This window comes from Botrytis porri (genome assembly GCF_014898465.1).
Source record: "Botrytis porri strain MUCL 3234 chromosome Unknown BPOR_007, whole genome shotgun sequence".
NCBI lineage: Eukaryota > Fungi > Ascomycota > Leotiomycetes > Helotiales > Sclerotiniaceae > Botrytis > Botrytis porri.
In genome coordinates this window covers 1750290-1768620 of record NW_024066081.1, presented here as the reverse complement: position 1 = coordinate 1768620, position 18331 = coordinate 1750290, and the positions used below count along the sequence as shown (strand labels likewise).

Sequence of the window (18331 nt, the reverse complement as noted above, 5' to 3'; positions counted from 1 at the left end):
TCGCTGTGTGGCGATGTGAACAAACGCTGGCCATTGTCACGACCTAATTCACCAAGATGTGTTTATTTTTATTGATTAGACCTGTATATGATGAAAAGAGAATATTGATGGGTGAGATCGCTGGAGTTATACGTCTATCTATGTCATAACAAGCTTTCGAAATGATTTTCGAAATCGTCCCAAGATGTTGGTTAAGATGTATGAACTTTAGAGCTCGAGGATAAGGATAATAATAAGGATGTTGTCGGGGTCTAGGTTCGAATTTAGCGCTTAGGTATGTCGTTTTATAGGTGCCTCGAGAATGAACGGGCCCCTGAAACGCGCTAAAACTTGCCGAGTAAAAGCCTACAACGCAAAACATTCATTTTTCACCGTTTGACTAACATTCTGTTCCAGCTTTCCAGAGTTTTCCCGTTCAACAATATGGTCAAGGAGAAGTGCAGAAGAGCGAAATGGCAAGTCAGGACATTGAATTTTCTTTAGGGAATCTAGATTTGCCGCTTCAAGTTTGTCAGCCACGTCGATGCATCCTTGAATAGGTATAGAATCCGCGCGGCGACCAAGCGCGATGAAGAAATTGGACTGGACGCGCATGTTATTGTCTGCAGAACTATTACTGTCGCGTTTAGATCCGGGAAGATCTAGACTTTAAATCATTCTCAAGACCTGTGCAGCTTGTCAAACATTTGACAGCACGGATTATACTTTTTGAAGGTGTTGAGCAAAGGTCTTTTTTATCTTCATCCGTGGTAGTTGCGCACATTTGCGCGAGTTTGTCACATATACTAGAGATGATAGTGGAGTTTATTCTCTTGGCAAGCTCTCCGTCCTCTTCTCACATTTCTTTTCATTGGTAGTTGCAGCCCATGATGAGCGCTGTGGGGATTGTTTCCGATGAAAGTTTCATCTGGACTGATAATGTGCATTTGTTGATTTGAGTCAGTTTGGTGGTAGTGGTGAGCTCAAACTTGCTCATTGTCATTGGCTGATGTCTTGGCAATGGGTTGATAATAGAAGGTTTCCTATTTCTCGAGCTTGATCATTTACTTTTGGTATTCGACTTCATTGCTGGCAATCGATCTTCTTATTTGTAATACCGGTATCTAATAGACATCATGGACGCCATTGAAGCTCGCCATATCCAAATGGCGGATGATACGTCAACCATGGAACCGCATTGGGGATATCTTGCTCGTGTATTGCCATGTACGAATGATGCTACTTCATGTGAATATCTGGATGCTGTTTATGTAAGTCATCATGCCAGTTGTCCTGCCTTCAGAACTCTATTATATGTCGCTTCCGACAGACTACCTTTCATTCCTTCTAGCAATAAGACCCTTATCCATCTTTCTGACACTGACATTTTCTAGCATATACATGATATATCTATGCTCTACACTTTTATATTATGGGCAGTGATAGGAGGCATTCTGATTATACTCACTACTTTACATTTCATAAAACCTTCAGGGACAGCTTCTACCAAAGCTAGAGACTCAGAGATACAAAGTAGCGTGGGAAATTCGTCCTGGTACTATCGTGCATGGCGTGGAACAACGGCTGCTTTCCGACGATATCTCCTTCCAGAATGCTTTATCAAATTCTTTGGACATGTAACCAGGTTGCAGGTATTGATACTAGCAATTATACTAGGTTACTTGCTGATCTTTACGTAAGTATTGCGCCCACTCGAGGAGAAGTTTGTACAGTAGTAATAATGTTCGACAGATTTGTTGGAGAGGTCTACAAAACATGGATGACTCCTGTCAAAAAATCGACTCTGTTCAGTACCCGATCTGGCCTCGGTGGTTTCTCCGACCGTTTAGGAGCATTCGCGTATGCATTAACACCCTTCACGGTACTCCTTAGTACTCGGGAATCAGTTCTAACTCTCGCAACCGGAATTCCTTATCAATCGTTCAACTTTCTACATCGCTGGATCGGACGTGTTATTTTCATTCAATCCGCCGTGCATACGTTTGGCTGGACTCTTATCGAAGCACGTTTATATCAACCGCAACCGACTACATGGCAAACTTTCATTAAACAGCCGTATATTATCTGGGGTTGCTTTGCATTATCATTTGTTTGCTTCCTATATGTTTTCAGTATCCGAAGAGTTATCCAATGGACAGGATACGAGTTCTTCAGGAAGACTCATTATGTGGTGGCTTGTTTATATATTGGTGCATGTTGGGGACATTGGCAACAATTGAAGTGCTGGATGATTGCTTCTCTCGGATTATTCTTTATTGATCGAGGGGTAAGGATCTTGAGGACTTTGCTAATTCATGTTGGATATTTTGATGCCAGTGGTAACGCAGGTAAGCACTTAGATTGACCTTTGCTCATTGGTCTCACTTGTTAATTAATTTAGGCCTCGGATTCCATCCTGCTCAATCGACCCTTCAGTACTTTGATGATAAGGACGGCGGCGTTATTCGTTTAGAATTCAACCACAAACACGCCCCATGGGCTCTTGGACAACATTTCTTTCTCTGCTTTCCTGCTCTCAGTATCTGGCAATCGCATCCCATAACTGTGGCATCAGTACCCTCAGATCACCACACATACATCATTCGCTGCCGCTCAGGCGAAACTGGAAACCTCAAAAAGCTAGCCTTAGACGGCCAACTCACTACTCCTGTAATCCTCAGCGGTCCCTACGGAGAGCAATTGTTAAGACCAACAGAGGAACCAACTAATATCCTAGCTATAGCCGGTGGAACCGGTATTTCGTTAACATTACCTCTGGTCTTAGCGGCTACTGCTAGCGACGCAAAGATATACGAAGGACGAGCCATTGACTTTGTTTGGATTGTGCGACGGAGTTCGTGTCTAGACTGGATCCGAGAGGAATTAGAGGAGGTGAAGGGGAGGGCAAGAGATGCCGGAATGAATCTTAACATTCACATCTTTATTACACAAGAGGAAGATCCAGATTCAGAAGGAAAAAAAGAAGCGACAATTACTAACGATGAAAAGACAGTCATGGAAATGGATGATAAAGCCATGGTAAACTCGATATCAAGTTTGAGTCCGGAAGGAGGATCCGGTGGATTCAAGGTTTCATATCTGGGTGGCTGCCAATGTTTTCATCCTGATTTGAAACAGGTGGTTAATAGCTTCATGCAAGAGAGAGCGGGGAATGCATATAGAACGAGGGTCATTGCCAGTGGACCCAATGGTATGGGAAAAGATTTGAGGATTGCGGTTGCTAAATGCAATGATGGATGTGCGGTTTTGAGAGGGGGAAAGAAGGGTGATGTGGAGTTGGTTTGGGATGCTAGGGATTGATACCCCCCGTCGCAAGGAAGTTCTGGGACAAAAAGCAAGTAATGATGCGTGGAAGATAAAAATATAGATATGACTTTATGTATTATGACTTTACGTACAGCTTAGCTTGTACTTTCAAAATGATAGCAATTAATATTAAAGCAATTAAATTTCTTTAGAACCGCGTCTATTTCCTTAGACCAATGCTCTGCGACGTGTGTAAAGCGGTAATCGCGCTAATCTAATGGAATCATGTCAACATCTGCTCCATTGGTTGCTGGCATAATAACTTCAGCCTTCTCCCAACAACAAGGTTATATTCCACCCACCAATCACTTCCTCCAAGCCCTCTGCGCGGAACCGGAAACGACAAACTTTATATTCTATGACTCAATTTCACTTCTCAGGGATATAGGCGCTTATACAACACACAAAAAAACCTCGCCTATAATCAACCCATTTCCGAACCTTCAGGTTCACCACAAGGTCTGCAGGAATAATATCGGTCTATCGCAATAAAACTCCTAGGCCCTTTGCGCAGCTCCGCGAGCTAGAATCTAGATTCTGCATCGATTCCCTGTCTTATTTAGAAAATGAATACCGAATAGAAAGGTGTGGGGAACCAACATGCTCGACTAGGACTTGAGATGATTGTTTATTCTCCGAATTGGGAATGGGACATTGAGAATGGGTCTGGGTCTGGGGTAGGTTGAAGTCGTATTCTTTCGGTTGTTTGGAGGGATGAGGTCTAGATGAGGGTGTGTAGTACCGAATGAATGAAGCTTTACTAGCTAGTGGATAGGTGGGGTGGGGTGTGGCGATGGGATTTTCCGATGAAGATAGGAGGGGGAAGATTTGGGAGGGTATATAAGAGATCATACTTATGGGAGGAGAAGTCCCGAGAGTATCTTTTCGGGCAGTTGTCTTTGGGTTTCCTATTTTGAACTATTTACATTGATTTCAATGTCATTACGGATTGATTGCTACACATTTGCTGTCGTGGAAATTCCTTCTTTATAAGAAACCACGAAGAGGACCCATCCTTAAATATAACTAGATACACAATCACGCAATGGCCGTCACTTGGGAAACACCTAAACTAACCCTCTTAAATCGATTCAGAACTACAAGGTAATGCTCCATTTTTCACCTCTCACTCACATAAAAATCCCTAACACCCAACCAGCTCCTCTTCATCTACATTCTCATTCTCTTCTTCCGAAGACAATGAAAGCACTCTCGACAATAAAGCCCAAGCACTAAGAAAAGAACGTACAGGAAATAGTAAGTTCCGCTATTTCCTTTTGGCAGCGTAAAGACTCTAACATAAGCGAAATAGGTTGCGAAAAGAAGAGTAACATGGAGAAATTGGAGAGAGTCATTATTTTCTGTAGTTTGTTCTGTTAGGGGTTATTTTCTTTTGGCTGGAAATGAGAGTCACGTTTCTTGCTTGAGCTTGGGATTCTAGTATCCAAGGGTTTGGTTTTGGAGTTGGACTTGGATGCAAAAAATTGAGATGATACTCGGCGCAATGGGTAGCTTGGGATTGCTAAAATCAAGAGGATATTTAAGGGAGTGCATCGCATGGATGCAGTGTGAACACGGCGCTTTTGGCAAGATAATGGAGTTTAGACAGTATGAAAAGCATGTTCTCTAGACTGTTCCTATGTTTGAAAGTTTTTTCTGTTGCTCTCATGTTGAAGAAGTTCTCGATCTATTCACATCCTCAAACTAGACTTTCCGTATCCCCCATTCGTATTGAAGTTAAAAGCACTACTTCATCCTCTCATATTCATCGCGCAAAGGTGTTTATTCCCTCGTGGTCTGGAAGAAAAGAATTGAAAAAAAGAAGAAAAAAAATCTTCTCAGCACATTAGTGAATAGTTTCTATTCAATACGATGACTACCTAGTGCTTCTCATTTCGGTAAGGGTTGTTGTATCGATTTTTGCGCTTCTAGCAAACAACCTTTTTTTTTACCATCAACTCTCCAACCTCCCCCCCCCACCCCCTTCCCCCCAAAAAACATATCATGGTACAGCATATTGTATCGGATACTACGATTAAGCAAACTTTGTTTGCTCATTCATTGCACAGTCAGATACCCTTCCCATCATAGCCAAAAGGTGTCGCATAAGCCACTACCTGCAAGACCAATGGAGCCAAACACTCCTTACAGAAGTCCGAGGCCATCGAACAAGATAACGAAGGGTAGAGAAATGGTCGATCAACAAGTCGGTGGAGAATCCTCAAGCAAAGGCTCTCCTCTTCCCGTCAATCCTTCTAGCAAATGTCCATTTGATCATTTGACAAACTCGCAAGCTTCTGTTGATGTTTGTCACCCTGGATCTGTTTACTGGGAATCAGCTGAGGGACGAGGCTCTACACTTTTGGAATATTCAGACATCGAAATGGGGATGGAAGTTGCGGGCCATGGAAATGGTGAGAGAACTGGTGGGGCTGTTGGAAGTGTTAAGCCACGAGTTCGATTGCCGGTAATGACACAAGGAACTATCAATTCCGTGGCCATTACACAACTTCAAGATGAGCTTGAGGATGCTAAGAAAGAATTAGATAAGCAGCGAGCAATATCTGTACCATCAAAGGATGAAATCATTCTACCAAAGAGAATGAATCTGCCGCAAATGATGGAGATGTTTCCAGCAGTGGGAGATCAGATTAATGCTAAGATGGACCAGAAGCTGAATGATGTTCGCGAAGAGTACGAGATGAAACTCAAGAGGTTGCAAGATGATCATAATGAGGAGCTTTTAAGAATCGGAGCAATTGCAAGCGAGGCGGAGTCAAGATTACTCGCAGCTGAAGAAAAGTTGAGAGGCTCGGCAGTGTTTGGTCAGAGATCCCAACATGAGTCGTTCGGTAATGTCTTGCCTGGCATTCAGAACTCTCATGGCCCTTCAAGACACACTACCAGTGGCAGACAAGACATTTATCAACCTGCCCCTCTTACAAACCCTTTCCGAAATAACAGATTGGCAAACGGCGATGGTCCTTCCACCCCTTTGACAACCCCTTTCCGTAACAACGAATTGGTCAATGGCGATGGCTCTACTACCCCTCTTACAAATCCTTTCAGAAACAACAGATGGGCAAACAGCCATGGCCAAAAGAGGGGATACGACGAGCGTATTCAACCTGAATTCCGCAGAGATGGTAAGAGAGTGAAGAGAGAGCAGTTTTAATGATTGGAGAGAATGCTGTGTCGAATAATGGAGAGAAGATTTGTGGCGATTTGAAGGAATACCTATATCAGGGAGGTAAATATAGTGCAAAAGCACCATTCTCAGTTGATATAAAACTGGAGTTTGGATAGTTGTATCACCAACTTGATGGTTCCTGCCGGCTTCAAATTTATATTTGATTAAATGTCACTTGCAAAGTTTGAACCTTACAGGAATTATACAGCTGGGCCTAATGAAAGGTTAATGTTTTGGGGAGTGGAATAATTTAGTGAATGGGTAGGGCTCGAGGATGGAAATTCTTCTAGCTTGCCAACGTACATGAAAGTGAAAGATTGTTTGATCCAGATCGGGGTAGTTTGGCAACTTCGTTAGAGCTTCATCTGTCTTTGTGTCTGGACAGCTCCTTCTAGTTCTTAACCGACACAACATAATCAAGTCCTAGGACTCTCTCAATTGAACTACAGAGAGTATGTAATTTCATGCCCGAGTGAGATAACATATTTGAGAATATCAATCGAGTAGTATGCTTGCGGCCTGACTGTCCACCGTTTGAATCTAGAAATGTAAGGTTATACGGCAGGGAAGCGGGATTTTGGAATGTCGTCCCATAAGTAAATTGTCAAGTAAAACTTTCTCCCATATTATGTATTCTCATACTTCCCATAAGAGTCGTTGAGAATAGAACTTGTCATTAGCATTATGATATAGACTTGGTGTACCCATAGATAGTATAGTACGTGCTGTCGTAGTGGAGCGTTAGTATGTTGATGCTGCTTTAATACTGCGGACATAATGGATTTAAAGCAGCCTTACGGGCTGCCACGCCACGCCCCGAAAACACCAAACAAATCCTTATACGCTCCTCCGACCATCACTCTACGACGAAAGTATGAGATTGTGCAAGTGTACTATTGAGCTTTCAATTAACAAGAAATGACAGCTTGAAAGGAATTTCTAGTTTCAAGCATAAGAATCATGGCCGCCCTTTCGGATCTTCACCAGAGAGCACAGGTGCTTTTCTGGCATCACCTTCGCTCTTTCCATATCAATGGCATAGCAAAACGTGAGTCTGCCAGACGTTCAGTCTTTGGTCTCTTTCCTATTGTAGTAATGGAACTAGCTCAAGTGGCTTTCTCTAATGTGGAAGTTCATTCCTCATCTCTCTACATCACATCGCCGAATCCATTCAAACACCTTGGAAATGTATCTCGCATTACCTACAACTATTCTTTTTCCTCTTCTTCACATATAACATAATTACTTCCTTTCAATCACTACTATTCATCCCTATTCCAACGTTGGATATCACAAATTGCCTATACATTGCTCACAACAAGCCTGCCTCACCTACTTTCATTGTAAATCTGTGGGTTACCTTGCCATACTACTCAATCGGATTCTTATGAACTATCTCACTGAGTGCCTTCTATACGCTGCAGTTATATTAGGGTTCGAACCAGACTCGATACTCACCCTTGAACAGAACTTGGAACCAAAATTAACTGCTGGTTTATATTCCGAACCAAATTTCCCCTTGACGACCACCTACAAGTCTTCACCTACTAACCCACCCCTTTCACATATTCAACCCTGGACGTGGTTCTAATCAAAACTCAAAACACCGTGATACTCTCTAGAATAGCTCGCCATCTCGGACGACATCTCAAGCTCTGTGATGAGAGGATTTTGATCGATACAGAGCAAGTCATACTTCAAATGACGGCAATATCGCCATACCTCGATATTCGACCGCTTAAACACTTTGCGCAGAACAAGTGCTTTCGTAGCACTAATTCTTACTCAACAACGTACCGTGCACTATATCATTTATGGTCAACACTAGCAACTCAACAAATGCCACGGCACCTATTAATAGTACCCTTCAGGCCTGGCATAATTTGCAAGGGCATGTTATCGACAAAAAATATGACGCTGGCTATATCTTCTTATCATACTTGGTCAGCCTGGTGGGCGCCTGGACTGCATTTGAGCTGCTCAATCTGAGGACAACAAGAAAGGGTCGCTACAATTGGTATGACTCTACCAATCTCCTAGGAACCTATTATATTAAGTTGACATCAGGACGGTCCTCGTATTCGCTTCGATAGCAATGGGAGGTGTTGCTGTTTGGTGTATGCATTTCATTGGCGACGAGGGAATTATTCTCGGCGGTGGTGATCCTACCTTACAAATTTCATACAATGAGTCTTCCCTTTCTGAGTCTTTCTTCCTACCTGTTGTAGTATTCTTCATCGCATTCTGGACTGTTGGCTCCAACGAAACGATAGATCTGCCCCGGGTTGGTTTAGGTGGGACTTTAGCTGGGCTTGGAATATGCGGTATGCATTACCTTGGACAAGCTAGCATTTCGAACTATGCGTGCTTTTATAATATTATATGGGTCGTCATTTCCGCACTCATAGGCATTTCAGGAAGTGTAGGATCTATCTACCTGTTTTTCCTGTGGCGTTCATCCTGGGCATCATGCTGGTCAAAGAAGGGTATCTGCGCTTGTTTACTTGCTTTTGCCATATCCGGGTTACATTGGTTATCATCTGTTGGAACACACTACCGCCTTCACAGTCGCCCAACACCTCCGGTTTCAAATCCGACCGAGCATTTTGCTATAATTGTCGCTACAGTTTTGGTGAGTTGGATTTCGAAAACTTTATAATCCATACTGATTGAATCAGACCATAGTCGCTGTCCTTGTCAACATAACATTGAAATTAATGCTCTTTACCCGAAGACAAGAAAGCATTAACAGTTCTCAGAAGCTCACTTTGTATGCAGTCATATTCGATAAACATGGAAATGTGTTGATTGGTCCACAAGGCAGTCTGCCAAATCGAAAAATAACCAGTTCCTTTATCGAGGGCGTAAGGGAACGCATGCTTTACTCTCATGTTTCTAGATGCTAATTAATTCTAGTCATTAACTGAGGTTTTCAACAGCTCGCATCCAATATTTCTGTGGATATTTAGAGCAGCGAAAAATTGGCACTGTGTTAAAGATATCATTCCGGCAATGCGCCTCAATATCAGCGCTCACATTGAAAAGCATAATCTCAAGGGTAGAGAGGAAGTTAGTCTTGTAGATTACGATGGCGATTTAATCAAGGATTATTCTATTGTGTTTCGAGAGCTTTTCTGCATTGCAGCCGCTGATCTTGCAAATGATCTTCGTATACCCATGGAAAAACTAGGGCCTTTGTACGACGATGTCATTGGTACCGGGCAGAAGATTCCATTGTCAGCAATCATTAAATCTCGTATTGCTATATTAAGTGACTTGATAGAAAAAACAATTGGGGATATCCAACACAAGATCAAAGGTGGCCGTCGCGCCATTAGAAGGCCGAGGAAAGACGTCGAAAAAGATGCAGGAGCAGGAACCGGTCAACTACTTTTTCTTGTCAAGAAATTCCAGCGACGTGAAGCAGAGGCTTTGCAAGCAGCGGGGTATCGGTTTGGGAAGATTGAACAAGTTCTATCACTACTATCAAACACCATGAAGATTAAGAATGAAGATCTTACCAAGCATCTCTCGGAATTGTGGAAGTTTGCAAATCAGGATGAGATTTTAGATCCAGGATGTCATCTTGCATGCTTTGCAATTCGAGCTTCCGTCCGAGGAGGATTTGATATTGTTGTTAGGAAAGATGCTAAAAGTCAGCTCCCGACTATGACCTTGCCTTTCGACTCACTGGAGCAATGGCAGATGGACTTTTTGAACGCAATGAACACCCTCAATGTAACAGAATGTCAACGGTTCTTGTCCAAAGCAGTCAAAGCAAAAGAGCTACCTACAAGGGAGAAGACATTTTCCAATCAACTGCTTACCACGCTCCAATCGTTGAAACACGAAATCGGCGATCCCATCTTCAGTGAAGCATGCCTTATATCCAAACCAATTGAGGCTCCATGCCGTGGAGCTTCCGCAAACCATAGGCCTGGAGTAGGACTTCTCATCGCTTTCCGGCTCATGGTACCCATCAATACTCGTCGTGCGCCAGGAAAGAAATGCACGTTTGCGCCACTCACCCTTTTTAAATTGCAACAACGTGTTTACAAAAATTCTTTAGATCATTCTTTTTTCGTGCGTGCAATATATCGAGAGTTCTCACCGATTTTTGCAGCAACTTTTCGTGATAGGTCACAAGACAAGAGACTCCTATCACAATGGAGACCTGCAAAGTCTGGCGAAGAGTTCAAAGTCGAAGTAGTGGAGGAACATGATCCGTTTGGAAATCTTATCACTAGAATCAGGCCCAGCAGGGAGTTGCAATCACGGCCTACTATGGAACGATTGAAAACACTCTGGGATGTAAGTCTCGGCCGCTCTAAAGACGAAAATGGTTCTAGTGATAGACCAAAACCAATACGAGCGGCTTCGTATCAATCCATGGGGATCTTGGTCAGTACGGAAGTTGAGAGAGATGTGAAGCTTAGCTCGGATAAAAAGAATAATGGAAAAGGGAGAGGCTTCGAGGCTAAGCAAGGGAATAGGGGGGTCACGGCGGTAGTTACTGAAGATGTTGAGCCGCTGACGTTTGTGGATGAATTGTTTCAAATTTGTGTTAAGAATACGGGGATGCCTCATTGATTAGTTGGAGGAACTGAGAAAGGGGAAGATGGGATGTTCGGATAAATGGACTTATGCATATCTTTTGTATTGTGGTACTACTAGATCAGACTAGATTGCGCTTTTAGGCGTGAGGTTGGATCGAAATTGTTATTATACCTTGGTAGTTTTTATGAATAGAGACCTATGATTTTTGGAACTTCGATTATAGATTGAAGGCATCAATCTTTATTCCTCCTAAGGATATGGATTTATGTATTGGTGCATTTTACGATGAAATGAGATATAATGGCCATGTTCTCGCGAGATTACGGATAAAGTATCCAGAGTTGGTATACCCCCTCTTTATTACAATGGTGGAAAAGAGGCATTTTTATTAGTGTCAGGGAAACATCATTTCAATATCATCGAGTACTGAAAAGTGATTCATCAAATACAGCTAGTATAAATATATAGTACTAAGTAGAGGATGTATGTTCATCGTGAGTGGACTCCACATGGCAGGCTCAGGTGAATCGGGGTTTACAATGTGATTTGAATAAGCACCCAAGTAGAGTTTTGGAAGGAAACAAAGAAATGGGAGGATGGGCTAGTTAATTGATGTATCCAAGTTAGGAAGTAGAGGGTATGAAGATTGGGGCATTAGGAGGCATTGATGTGTAGAGTAGAGGTGAGTATTAAGATGTAAGTTGGGGGGAGGGGATGATGGTATGTTGATCTTGATGGGGATGGTTGGATGGATTGGTATTTTAAGGAGGTGTGTAATGGATGAGTTTGGGTTTGGTGGATGAATGGATGAATAGGTTGGATGGATGGATGGATGGATGGGTGGGTGGGTTGGATGGATTGGAAAGAAGAATATTATCTAGCATCTACTAGATTGAGGAGAAGAAATGTGTATAGAATTACTGATGGTGAATAGCACGAATATCATGATGAAACTGATTGAAAGTTACAAAGTCCTAGTATTTAGTTGGATTGGGAGAGCGCCATTATTGAGAAGTCAACATGTGCATCGTTACATTAAAACACTATTTATTGATGAAGTATACAAAACTTTGCATGGAGAAACTTTATTGGATTGAATAAGTAAGTATATAAATCAAAGGAAAATTCTCAACTTTGAATACAAGATTTAAGCCCAGTAATCATCATCGTCATCATCAGGAAGGTAATTCGCCACTGCTCGGACAGCAGCTTTTCGAACAGTACTCTTAGGAACAAATGGGGTTCTTTTGGGTACTCCTTTTTTCGTACTGTGTTTGTTTGCTATATGGCTTGCACATGACCCTTTTTTCATATAACCACCTTGCTTTTCATTACAATATGAACAGAACCATGGAAGAGCGCCAACTGATGATAATTTTGGTGCTGGCGACGCCTTTACAGAACGAGATGGTCGAGGGGGTGGGCGAGAGCGAGCGTTTGCTTTTGGAGGGGCTACCTCCTGCACAGAGTCATCAGAATCCTGATCAACATCTTCTCCAGGACGCAATGCTTTGTACGCTTCCTGATATCCCGAACTCTTTATGGTCATTCCATACACGGCATTTCGAGGTTTACGAGTGCTAGGCGATTTGTAATCATCATCTATGGCTCTCCCTGCGCCACCAAGAGGAGGATTCATTAAACCCAAGTGTCCATCTTTTTTGCCCTGTTTTTCGTCGAATTTACGTATCATCTCCGCTACACTTCGCAACTCCTTTTTTGTTTCTTCATAGCCTCCTCCATGCGCCACAAGGTGTATTCCCTGTTCTTCCAAATCTCGATAATATCTCCAGCCCGCAAGAGGAATTTCATCCTTTTTCACAAGATCGCCCTGCCACCAAGCATAGTCTTCCCACGGAAATGGCTCCCACCAAAACTCAAGTTCTCGAACAAGATGTGTCGAGTCATTCCAAGTAATTTGGTATTCACCATTAACAGCAATTTGCGGATCGAGTCGTGGATTCAGTCTTTTCTTTTTGGCTTCAGCTGCCTTTATTTCCCCAAGGTCTCGCGTTTCCTGCCTATATTGTTGTTTTGTTGGATTTGTTTCCCTCTCCAGCCGGTCCCAATAGGCTCGCCGCTCTCTCGCTTCCTCTTCCTCCTTGGCTTTGGCCTCTTCCCTCTTTTGTTTTTCCCTCTCTTGTCTTTCTCTCTCTTGTCTTTCCCTCTCTTGTCTTTCTCTCTCTTGTCTTTCCCTCTCTTGTCTCTCCTTCTCTTGCCTCTCCTTCTCTTTTTCCTTCTCATCTTGTGGCTGATTCTCCTTTGCCCCCTTCCGCATTGCCAATGCTTGAGCTGACCATGAAAATGCTTGTGGTATCCTCCCATGCGTACTCTGGATAAAATCATAAAAGGCTTTGCCCTCTGGCGGAAGATTCGCTTTCTCAAAGAGCGCACCCTTCCACCAAGCCCGATCCCTCCAAAACATGGGTTGGTTGTCAAGTTTCTCTACGGTGATGTTCATACCAGCATATTTAACTTGGAAAGAAGGATCGCCGCGTATTCGCGGGTCCTCTTCAATAGCGATGTTTGGATCCAAATCAAATTTGTACGGCTGAGCTCCTGCTGGAGAATTTGAAGCTCCAGAAGGTTTGTCTGTATCTCCCGGTGGTGGAATGTTCTTGTCTTTATTGCTATCAATATCCATTGGTTGAACACCACCTTCTTGGGCCGCAGCTATGTCTGGGGTATTCGCTCTGTGAGGTGATGCAGGACGGGCTCTTTTACGGCTTCTCTCTTCAACAGGCTCAGGAGATCGATCACGTTTACGAGCAGGTGGAGGCAGCAGTGTCTGTTCTCCCTCTTCACCACTAACGGCTGCCTTCTTTCGTGCTATATCCGCAGCTATTTTAGCTCTCTTCTCTGCACGTTGTTTGGCTATTCTACGGTCTTCTTCTTCTTCCTCTTCAATTTGAAGACGGAGTTCCTCTGCTTCAGCAGTTTCAATATCAATCAGTGTCTGCTTTCTGGCCACTTCTGCGGCCTCTGCTTGTTTCTGTATCTCGATTTGTCTCTCATATTCTAATCGTTGTTTCTCTCTCGCCTGCTGACTCTTCGTGCTGTCGGGAAATAGGAAGAAGCGTTTAATCCATTTATCCGCTCTGGCTCGCAACGTCTCAGGCTGATCTGCGGGCGGCTTGTATACCTTGAGGTTCAGGTCTGAGGGAGTGTAGTCATTAGGTTGCAATTCTTCCTGTGGTTCAAGAATTACGGCAGGATCACCCGGATTATATCGCACTTCTCCTGGCATACGTTGTCTGTCAACGAGATTCAATGCCTTGGCACTCAATGCTTGGAGTTCCTTTGCATCAATTCGATCCCCGGGGTGATATGCGAGGCATTGTAGAATTGTCCTAATAAGCGCTTTCGAATACTCTTGTTGTGTTGCAATAGGCTCTGTTATTAGATCTGCACCAAAATAAAGCTTCAGTCCTTGATCAGTAGGCGAATCTGAGATGCCAATGTTCCAAGCACTTTCCCCGAGTTCTTTGCCTGTTATCATGTAATATAGCAGCGCACCTATTCCAAAAATATTACAAGCTGTACCAATGCTACGTCTCTCCATGCCGGGATATTTTTGCTCCTAATAAAAGTGTAAGCGCGGGATCTCGTCATCAGGTGGTAATCACAAACCGGAGTTGCCCATTTTGGATCAGCACGTCCTCGGATACGAAACATCCATATCTTATCCATAGGATCGCTGGGAACTACTGCTGCCTTTTCAAATTTCCCAAGCTATAATCAAATTAGCGCCATTCCTTCACATGAATGCTTTTACGTACTAAAAATTTCATACCATTGCAGTGCTCTTCATTCGCAGGGCTCATTGCACAAAATACTAGATGACTTAATGCCGTGACTGCGTCAAAAGAGAATGAAATGCTTACTACTTTCTGGTCTTATATCGAGATGAACAACTGATTGATATTGTGCTCGTATTTCATGATTTGCATTGGTCGTATGACCGTGTTCTAGTTTCATACAGATATTCGCCATACAACCTATGACGCTCCATAGATCATTCTCTGAAAGATATTGTTCGCTAGGAAGACTGATTAGAGAGTGGAAAGACTACTAATTCAAAAGACTTACCCAAAATTGTTCTCTAGCCACTGACTGAGGTTTCCTTGTTCATAGTAGGTTGCGTATGTCCTTCCCACTGTTTCCGGGGCAAACTCGTGAACATACGCGGGATCGAAGGTATCATCTGCACCAGTACCCGCGTCTTCTTCGTATGATCTAATCGGTAGAATTATATGATCGGCATCGAGAACAGATTTTCCTCGTACGTGATCGAGCATGGACGCACCATTTTGTAGCCTTGCTTTTGCTTCAGGGCTGGATGCTTGCTTTACAACAACTCTATCGTAACGTACACTATGACCATGGTTATCCATAACCCCTTTCTTGAAGACCGCAACGCCCTTTCCTAAAAGTTTGTCCGGCAACCATCTAAATCCGGGCAAAGCATTGGCGGCCGCATTGATATTCCATCCATAAACACGGTTTATCCATTCCTCTCCTCGTTTCTGATCCTTTTCAAAATTGGAGAATTTCTCCCACTCTTCAATGGTTGGAGGTTTCCTTACACCTCTGAAGCCTCCCGGCTCAAATCTATTGGGAGCACTGGCAGCCATATCTTTGCGCGAATCTAGAAGAAAAGTTAAAGTGCGAGCTTCCCTCTTGGATATTTTTAAAGAGCCATCGATAATGAAATTGATATTGCCCATCCATTATGGCAAAGCAATGAAAATTCAGCGAACAAAGGTCTTGAACTTGAAAGAAAGAAAGAAAGAAAGACTTCTCTTTTCTTTACATTGCGATCCCAACCCGCGTTAGGAAATTTCAACAAGGAGGCAGAAGTTTGCCGAACAAGAAATTCCACCGGAATTGGATGAATTCCAAGCAGTGTCCATTTTTCTTGGTTAATTTTCGTTTGATGAGCATAACTAGCAATATTTGATTGGTGGACTCAAACTTTCAGACTAATTGAAGTACACTTCATGGACTATACTTTGCTCGCACGTTGTATCCCAGTTTGGATAAGTACAAACACTCGCCGTGCCAGAACCTTGCGTTGCGTTCGAGCAAGAGAAATTGTTTGTTCTGAATCTGGTTTCATCTCGACATACGCACTCGCAGTACATGAAAGGACAAATAAAGACGTAATATGATATCAATTCAAGTCAAAAGTGCGTTTGTAAAGAAGGGTTGAAAAGTTGTAGTTGAGTTGAGGTCTTCGTGGAGTTTACAACGCTATTCTGAATGGGGTTAGTGTTCGACGAGTGATCTGATTGGACTTATCGAGGGCCATTTCCACTGAGAAGGCAGGTATCATTGTTCTATCTCGTGACATGCCATTTCTACCTCTGAAGTAATATTTGCTCCACTTGCTATTGTATAATCTTCTGGAATTGGGTTTGTTCATTAAGTACTAGGTAGACTTTAAATTACTATTACTCCCCACCGAAACCCAATCATCAGAATTACCAGCGCAAAGATCAACCCCGTGGAAACAAAATATCATCAAACTCATTAACCCGATCCCTCACCCAACAATCCTACATCTGTGCTGTTCAAACTAAACTTGTACTTCGCCTCCAAAACATATGGGCCATCTTCCGGACCCCAGATTTGTTTTCTACCCCATTCAGGTTGATTGATTCCATCAATCCAGTCCTCGACTTCCATGACTACACATCCATATTGCTGGATTGTACGTGGCCTATCTGAGACATTGAAAAGTCCTTGAGTTTCTTTAAGAGCCATGGATCCGTTTTGTCCTCCGCAGGAATATACTTGGAAAGCGTCTTGGTCGCTGTAGACATCGACTTGGATACCGGACCAAGCGGAACGGAGACGTGCAACGGGGGATGTGTGCCATGCAGAACGAGTGGGTGGATCACGGTTGGTAATATAGGCTGTGTCATAGCCGGTACAGTTTGCGCCACAGTTACCTAGTAAATCTGGGTTGGAAAAGTTGGCTCCGATTTGTTTTGGAGTGCTCCAGAAATCGTTGAGTGATTGGGGTTGATTTGCGATGATGTCTCCAGTTGGGATGAGGATACTGTCTGTACCAATACGTTGTCCACCGTATGGTAGATATAGAGAGTGGTTGAGAGCAGTAGCTGTCTCGTTGTTGGCGAAGCCATCGAGGTTCCAGTATGTCTGTTGATATGTTAGTCATTCGTCAAAGAAAACAACAAAATAGTTTGGAACAGAAATGAACTACATACGTGCGAACTCAACATAATAGGAGTCTTCTTGGTGGTAGCAATAGCAATCATCTTGAATGACCAGGTCATATTAGTCAAAGTGTACGTGACATAACTAACAACCTCTCCTGGAAATCCTTGTTCTCCATCTGGATCTGTGATTCTCAACATTAGCAAGTATGTAAATCAGAAACCCAAAATTATACACAAACTTACCCGTCAAACTAAAAGTAATGGAACTCGTGGTATGAGCAACCACAGTCCAATTTCTCCAATCCCAACCATCTGGACCACCATGCAGCGTATCAACTCCCGCCGGGTTATCCGCTGTCGGATTTTCATTCGGCAACACATTATATGTCTCTCCATCAATAACAAAACTCGAGTTCTTGATACGATTTGCGTATCTTCCCGGTACACCACCAAAATGAGGATGTTGTCTATCTACTCCATAATAGCTCGCATTATCGAAACCTCCGACGATATCACGTTCGATACCCGAGGTATCGTTGATGAAGAGATTGGAGATGGATGCACCATAGGCAATGAAGTTTGCACGGATACCCGGAGCAGAGAGCTCATATTTGCCATTGGCGTCGGGACCGAGGGAAGACCCCGCGATAGTGCTATTTCCAGCTACTCCGGTGTAAGATTGTCCGGGAGATTGAGCTGCAGTCAGGCCTGCTAGCGCGCCAAAGAGCACTGTCGATATCATTTTGATTGACATCATATTGTAGAGCTGTTCTACTGGGAAACAAATGTTCAATTGGATGTGGAAGTAAAAGATCCGAAGCGGTGTCGCTGCGATGAAGGGGTAACGTTGGTGATGAAAAAGACGATGTTGTTTTCGGGGGGAGAGGTTTTAAGGATACAAGACTATATCGATTAAGCCGTAGATCGCCGTCTCCACAGTGAATATAAAAGTCGGGGTTTCTGGGGTATAATGATCATCCAGTCATCCGGCTATCTTAAGAGTGAATGATCAAAGAAGCTTCCAGTTGATGAAATCCTCAATTGACCCAACGTCGACTGTGCACAGGATCCTTTCTCGTAGCGTTGCCTCGTC

At 43.2% G+C, this 18331-nt stretch overlaps 7 protein-coding genes across 7 annotated transcripts; 4 read left to right on the top strand and 3 right to left on the bottom strand.

Moving 5' to 3' along the window:
* Positions 1-1115: 1115 nt before the first annotated feature.
* On the top strand, positions 1116-3300 carry EAF01_005872 (uncharacterized protein; the record flags this gene model as incomplete). The annotated part of the gene is made up of 4 exons (XM_038914126.1): positions 1116-1250; positions 1374-1675; positions 1732-2327; positions 2381-3300. 4 exons carry the CDS (start codon positions 1116-1118, stop codon positions 3298-3300), a joined length of 1953 nt encoding a protein of 650 aa, XP_038770575.1.
* Positions 3301-4351: 1051 nt separating this feature from the next.
* On the top strand, positions 4352-4686 carry EAF01_005871 (uncharacterized protein; the record flags this gene model as incomplete). Its single annotated transcript, XM_038914125.1, has 3 exons — positions 4352-4410; positions 4466-4563; positions 4619-4686. The coding sequence occupies 3 exons, from the start codon at positions 4352-4354 to the stop codon at positions 4684-4686; spliced, it is 225 nt and encodes a 74-aa protein (XP_038770574.1).
* Positions 4687-5434: 748 nt separating this feature from the next.
* On the top strand, positions 5435-6481 carry EAF01_005870 (uncharacterized protein; the record flags this gene model as incomplete). Its single annotated transcript, XM_038914124.1, has 1 exon — positions 5435-6481. The coding sequence occupies one exon, from the start codon at positions 5435-5437 to the stop codon at positions 6479-6481; it is 1047 nt and encodes a 348-aa protein (XP_038770573.1).
* A 1829-nt stretch (positions 6482-8310) lies between these two features.
* EAF01_005869 (uncharacterized protein) lies at positions 8311-11086 on the top strand (the record flags this gene model as incomplete). Its single annotated transcript, XM_038914123.1, has 4 exons — positions 8311-8513; positions 8564-9128; positions 9175-9360; positions 9413-11086. 4 exons carry the CDS (start codon positions 8311-8313, stop codon positions 11084-11086), a joined length of 2628 nt encoding a protein of 875 aa, XP_038770572.1.
* A 1114-nt stretch (positions 11087-12200) lies between these two features.
* Positions 12201-14877, bottom strand: EAF01_005868 (uncharacterized protein; the record flags this gene model as incomplete). Its single annotated transcript, XM_038914122.1, has 3 exons — positions 12201-14633; positions 14684-14785; positions 14833-14877. The coding sequence occupies 3 exons, from the start codon at positions 14875-14877 to the stop codon at positions 12201-12203; spliced, it is 2580 nt and encodes an 859-aa protein (XP_038770571.1).
* A 261-nt stretch (positions 14878-15138) lies between these two features.
* EAF01_005867 (uncharacterized protein) lies at positions 15139-15780 on the bottom strand (the record flags this gene model as incomplete). Its single annotated transcript, XM_038914121.1, has 1 exon — positions 15139-15780. One exon carries the CDS (start codon positions 15778-15780, stop codon positions 15139-15141), a length of 642 nt encoding a protein of 213 aa, XP_038770570.1.
* Positions 15781-16585: 805 nt separating this feature from the next.
* On the bottom strand, positions 16586-17980 carry EAF01_005866 (uncharacterized protein; the record flags this gene model as incomplete). The annotated part of the gene is made up of 3 exons (XM_038914120.1): positions 16586-17218; positions 17287-17420; positions 17482-17980. The coding sequence occupies 3 exons, from the start codon at positions 17978-17980 to the stop codon at positions 16586-16588; spliced, it is 1266 nt and encodes a 421-aa protein (XP_038770569.1).
* Positions 17981-18331: the final 351 nt, after the last annotated feature.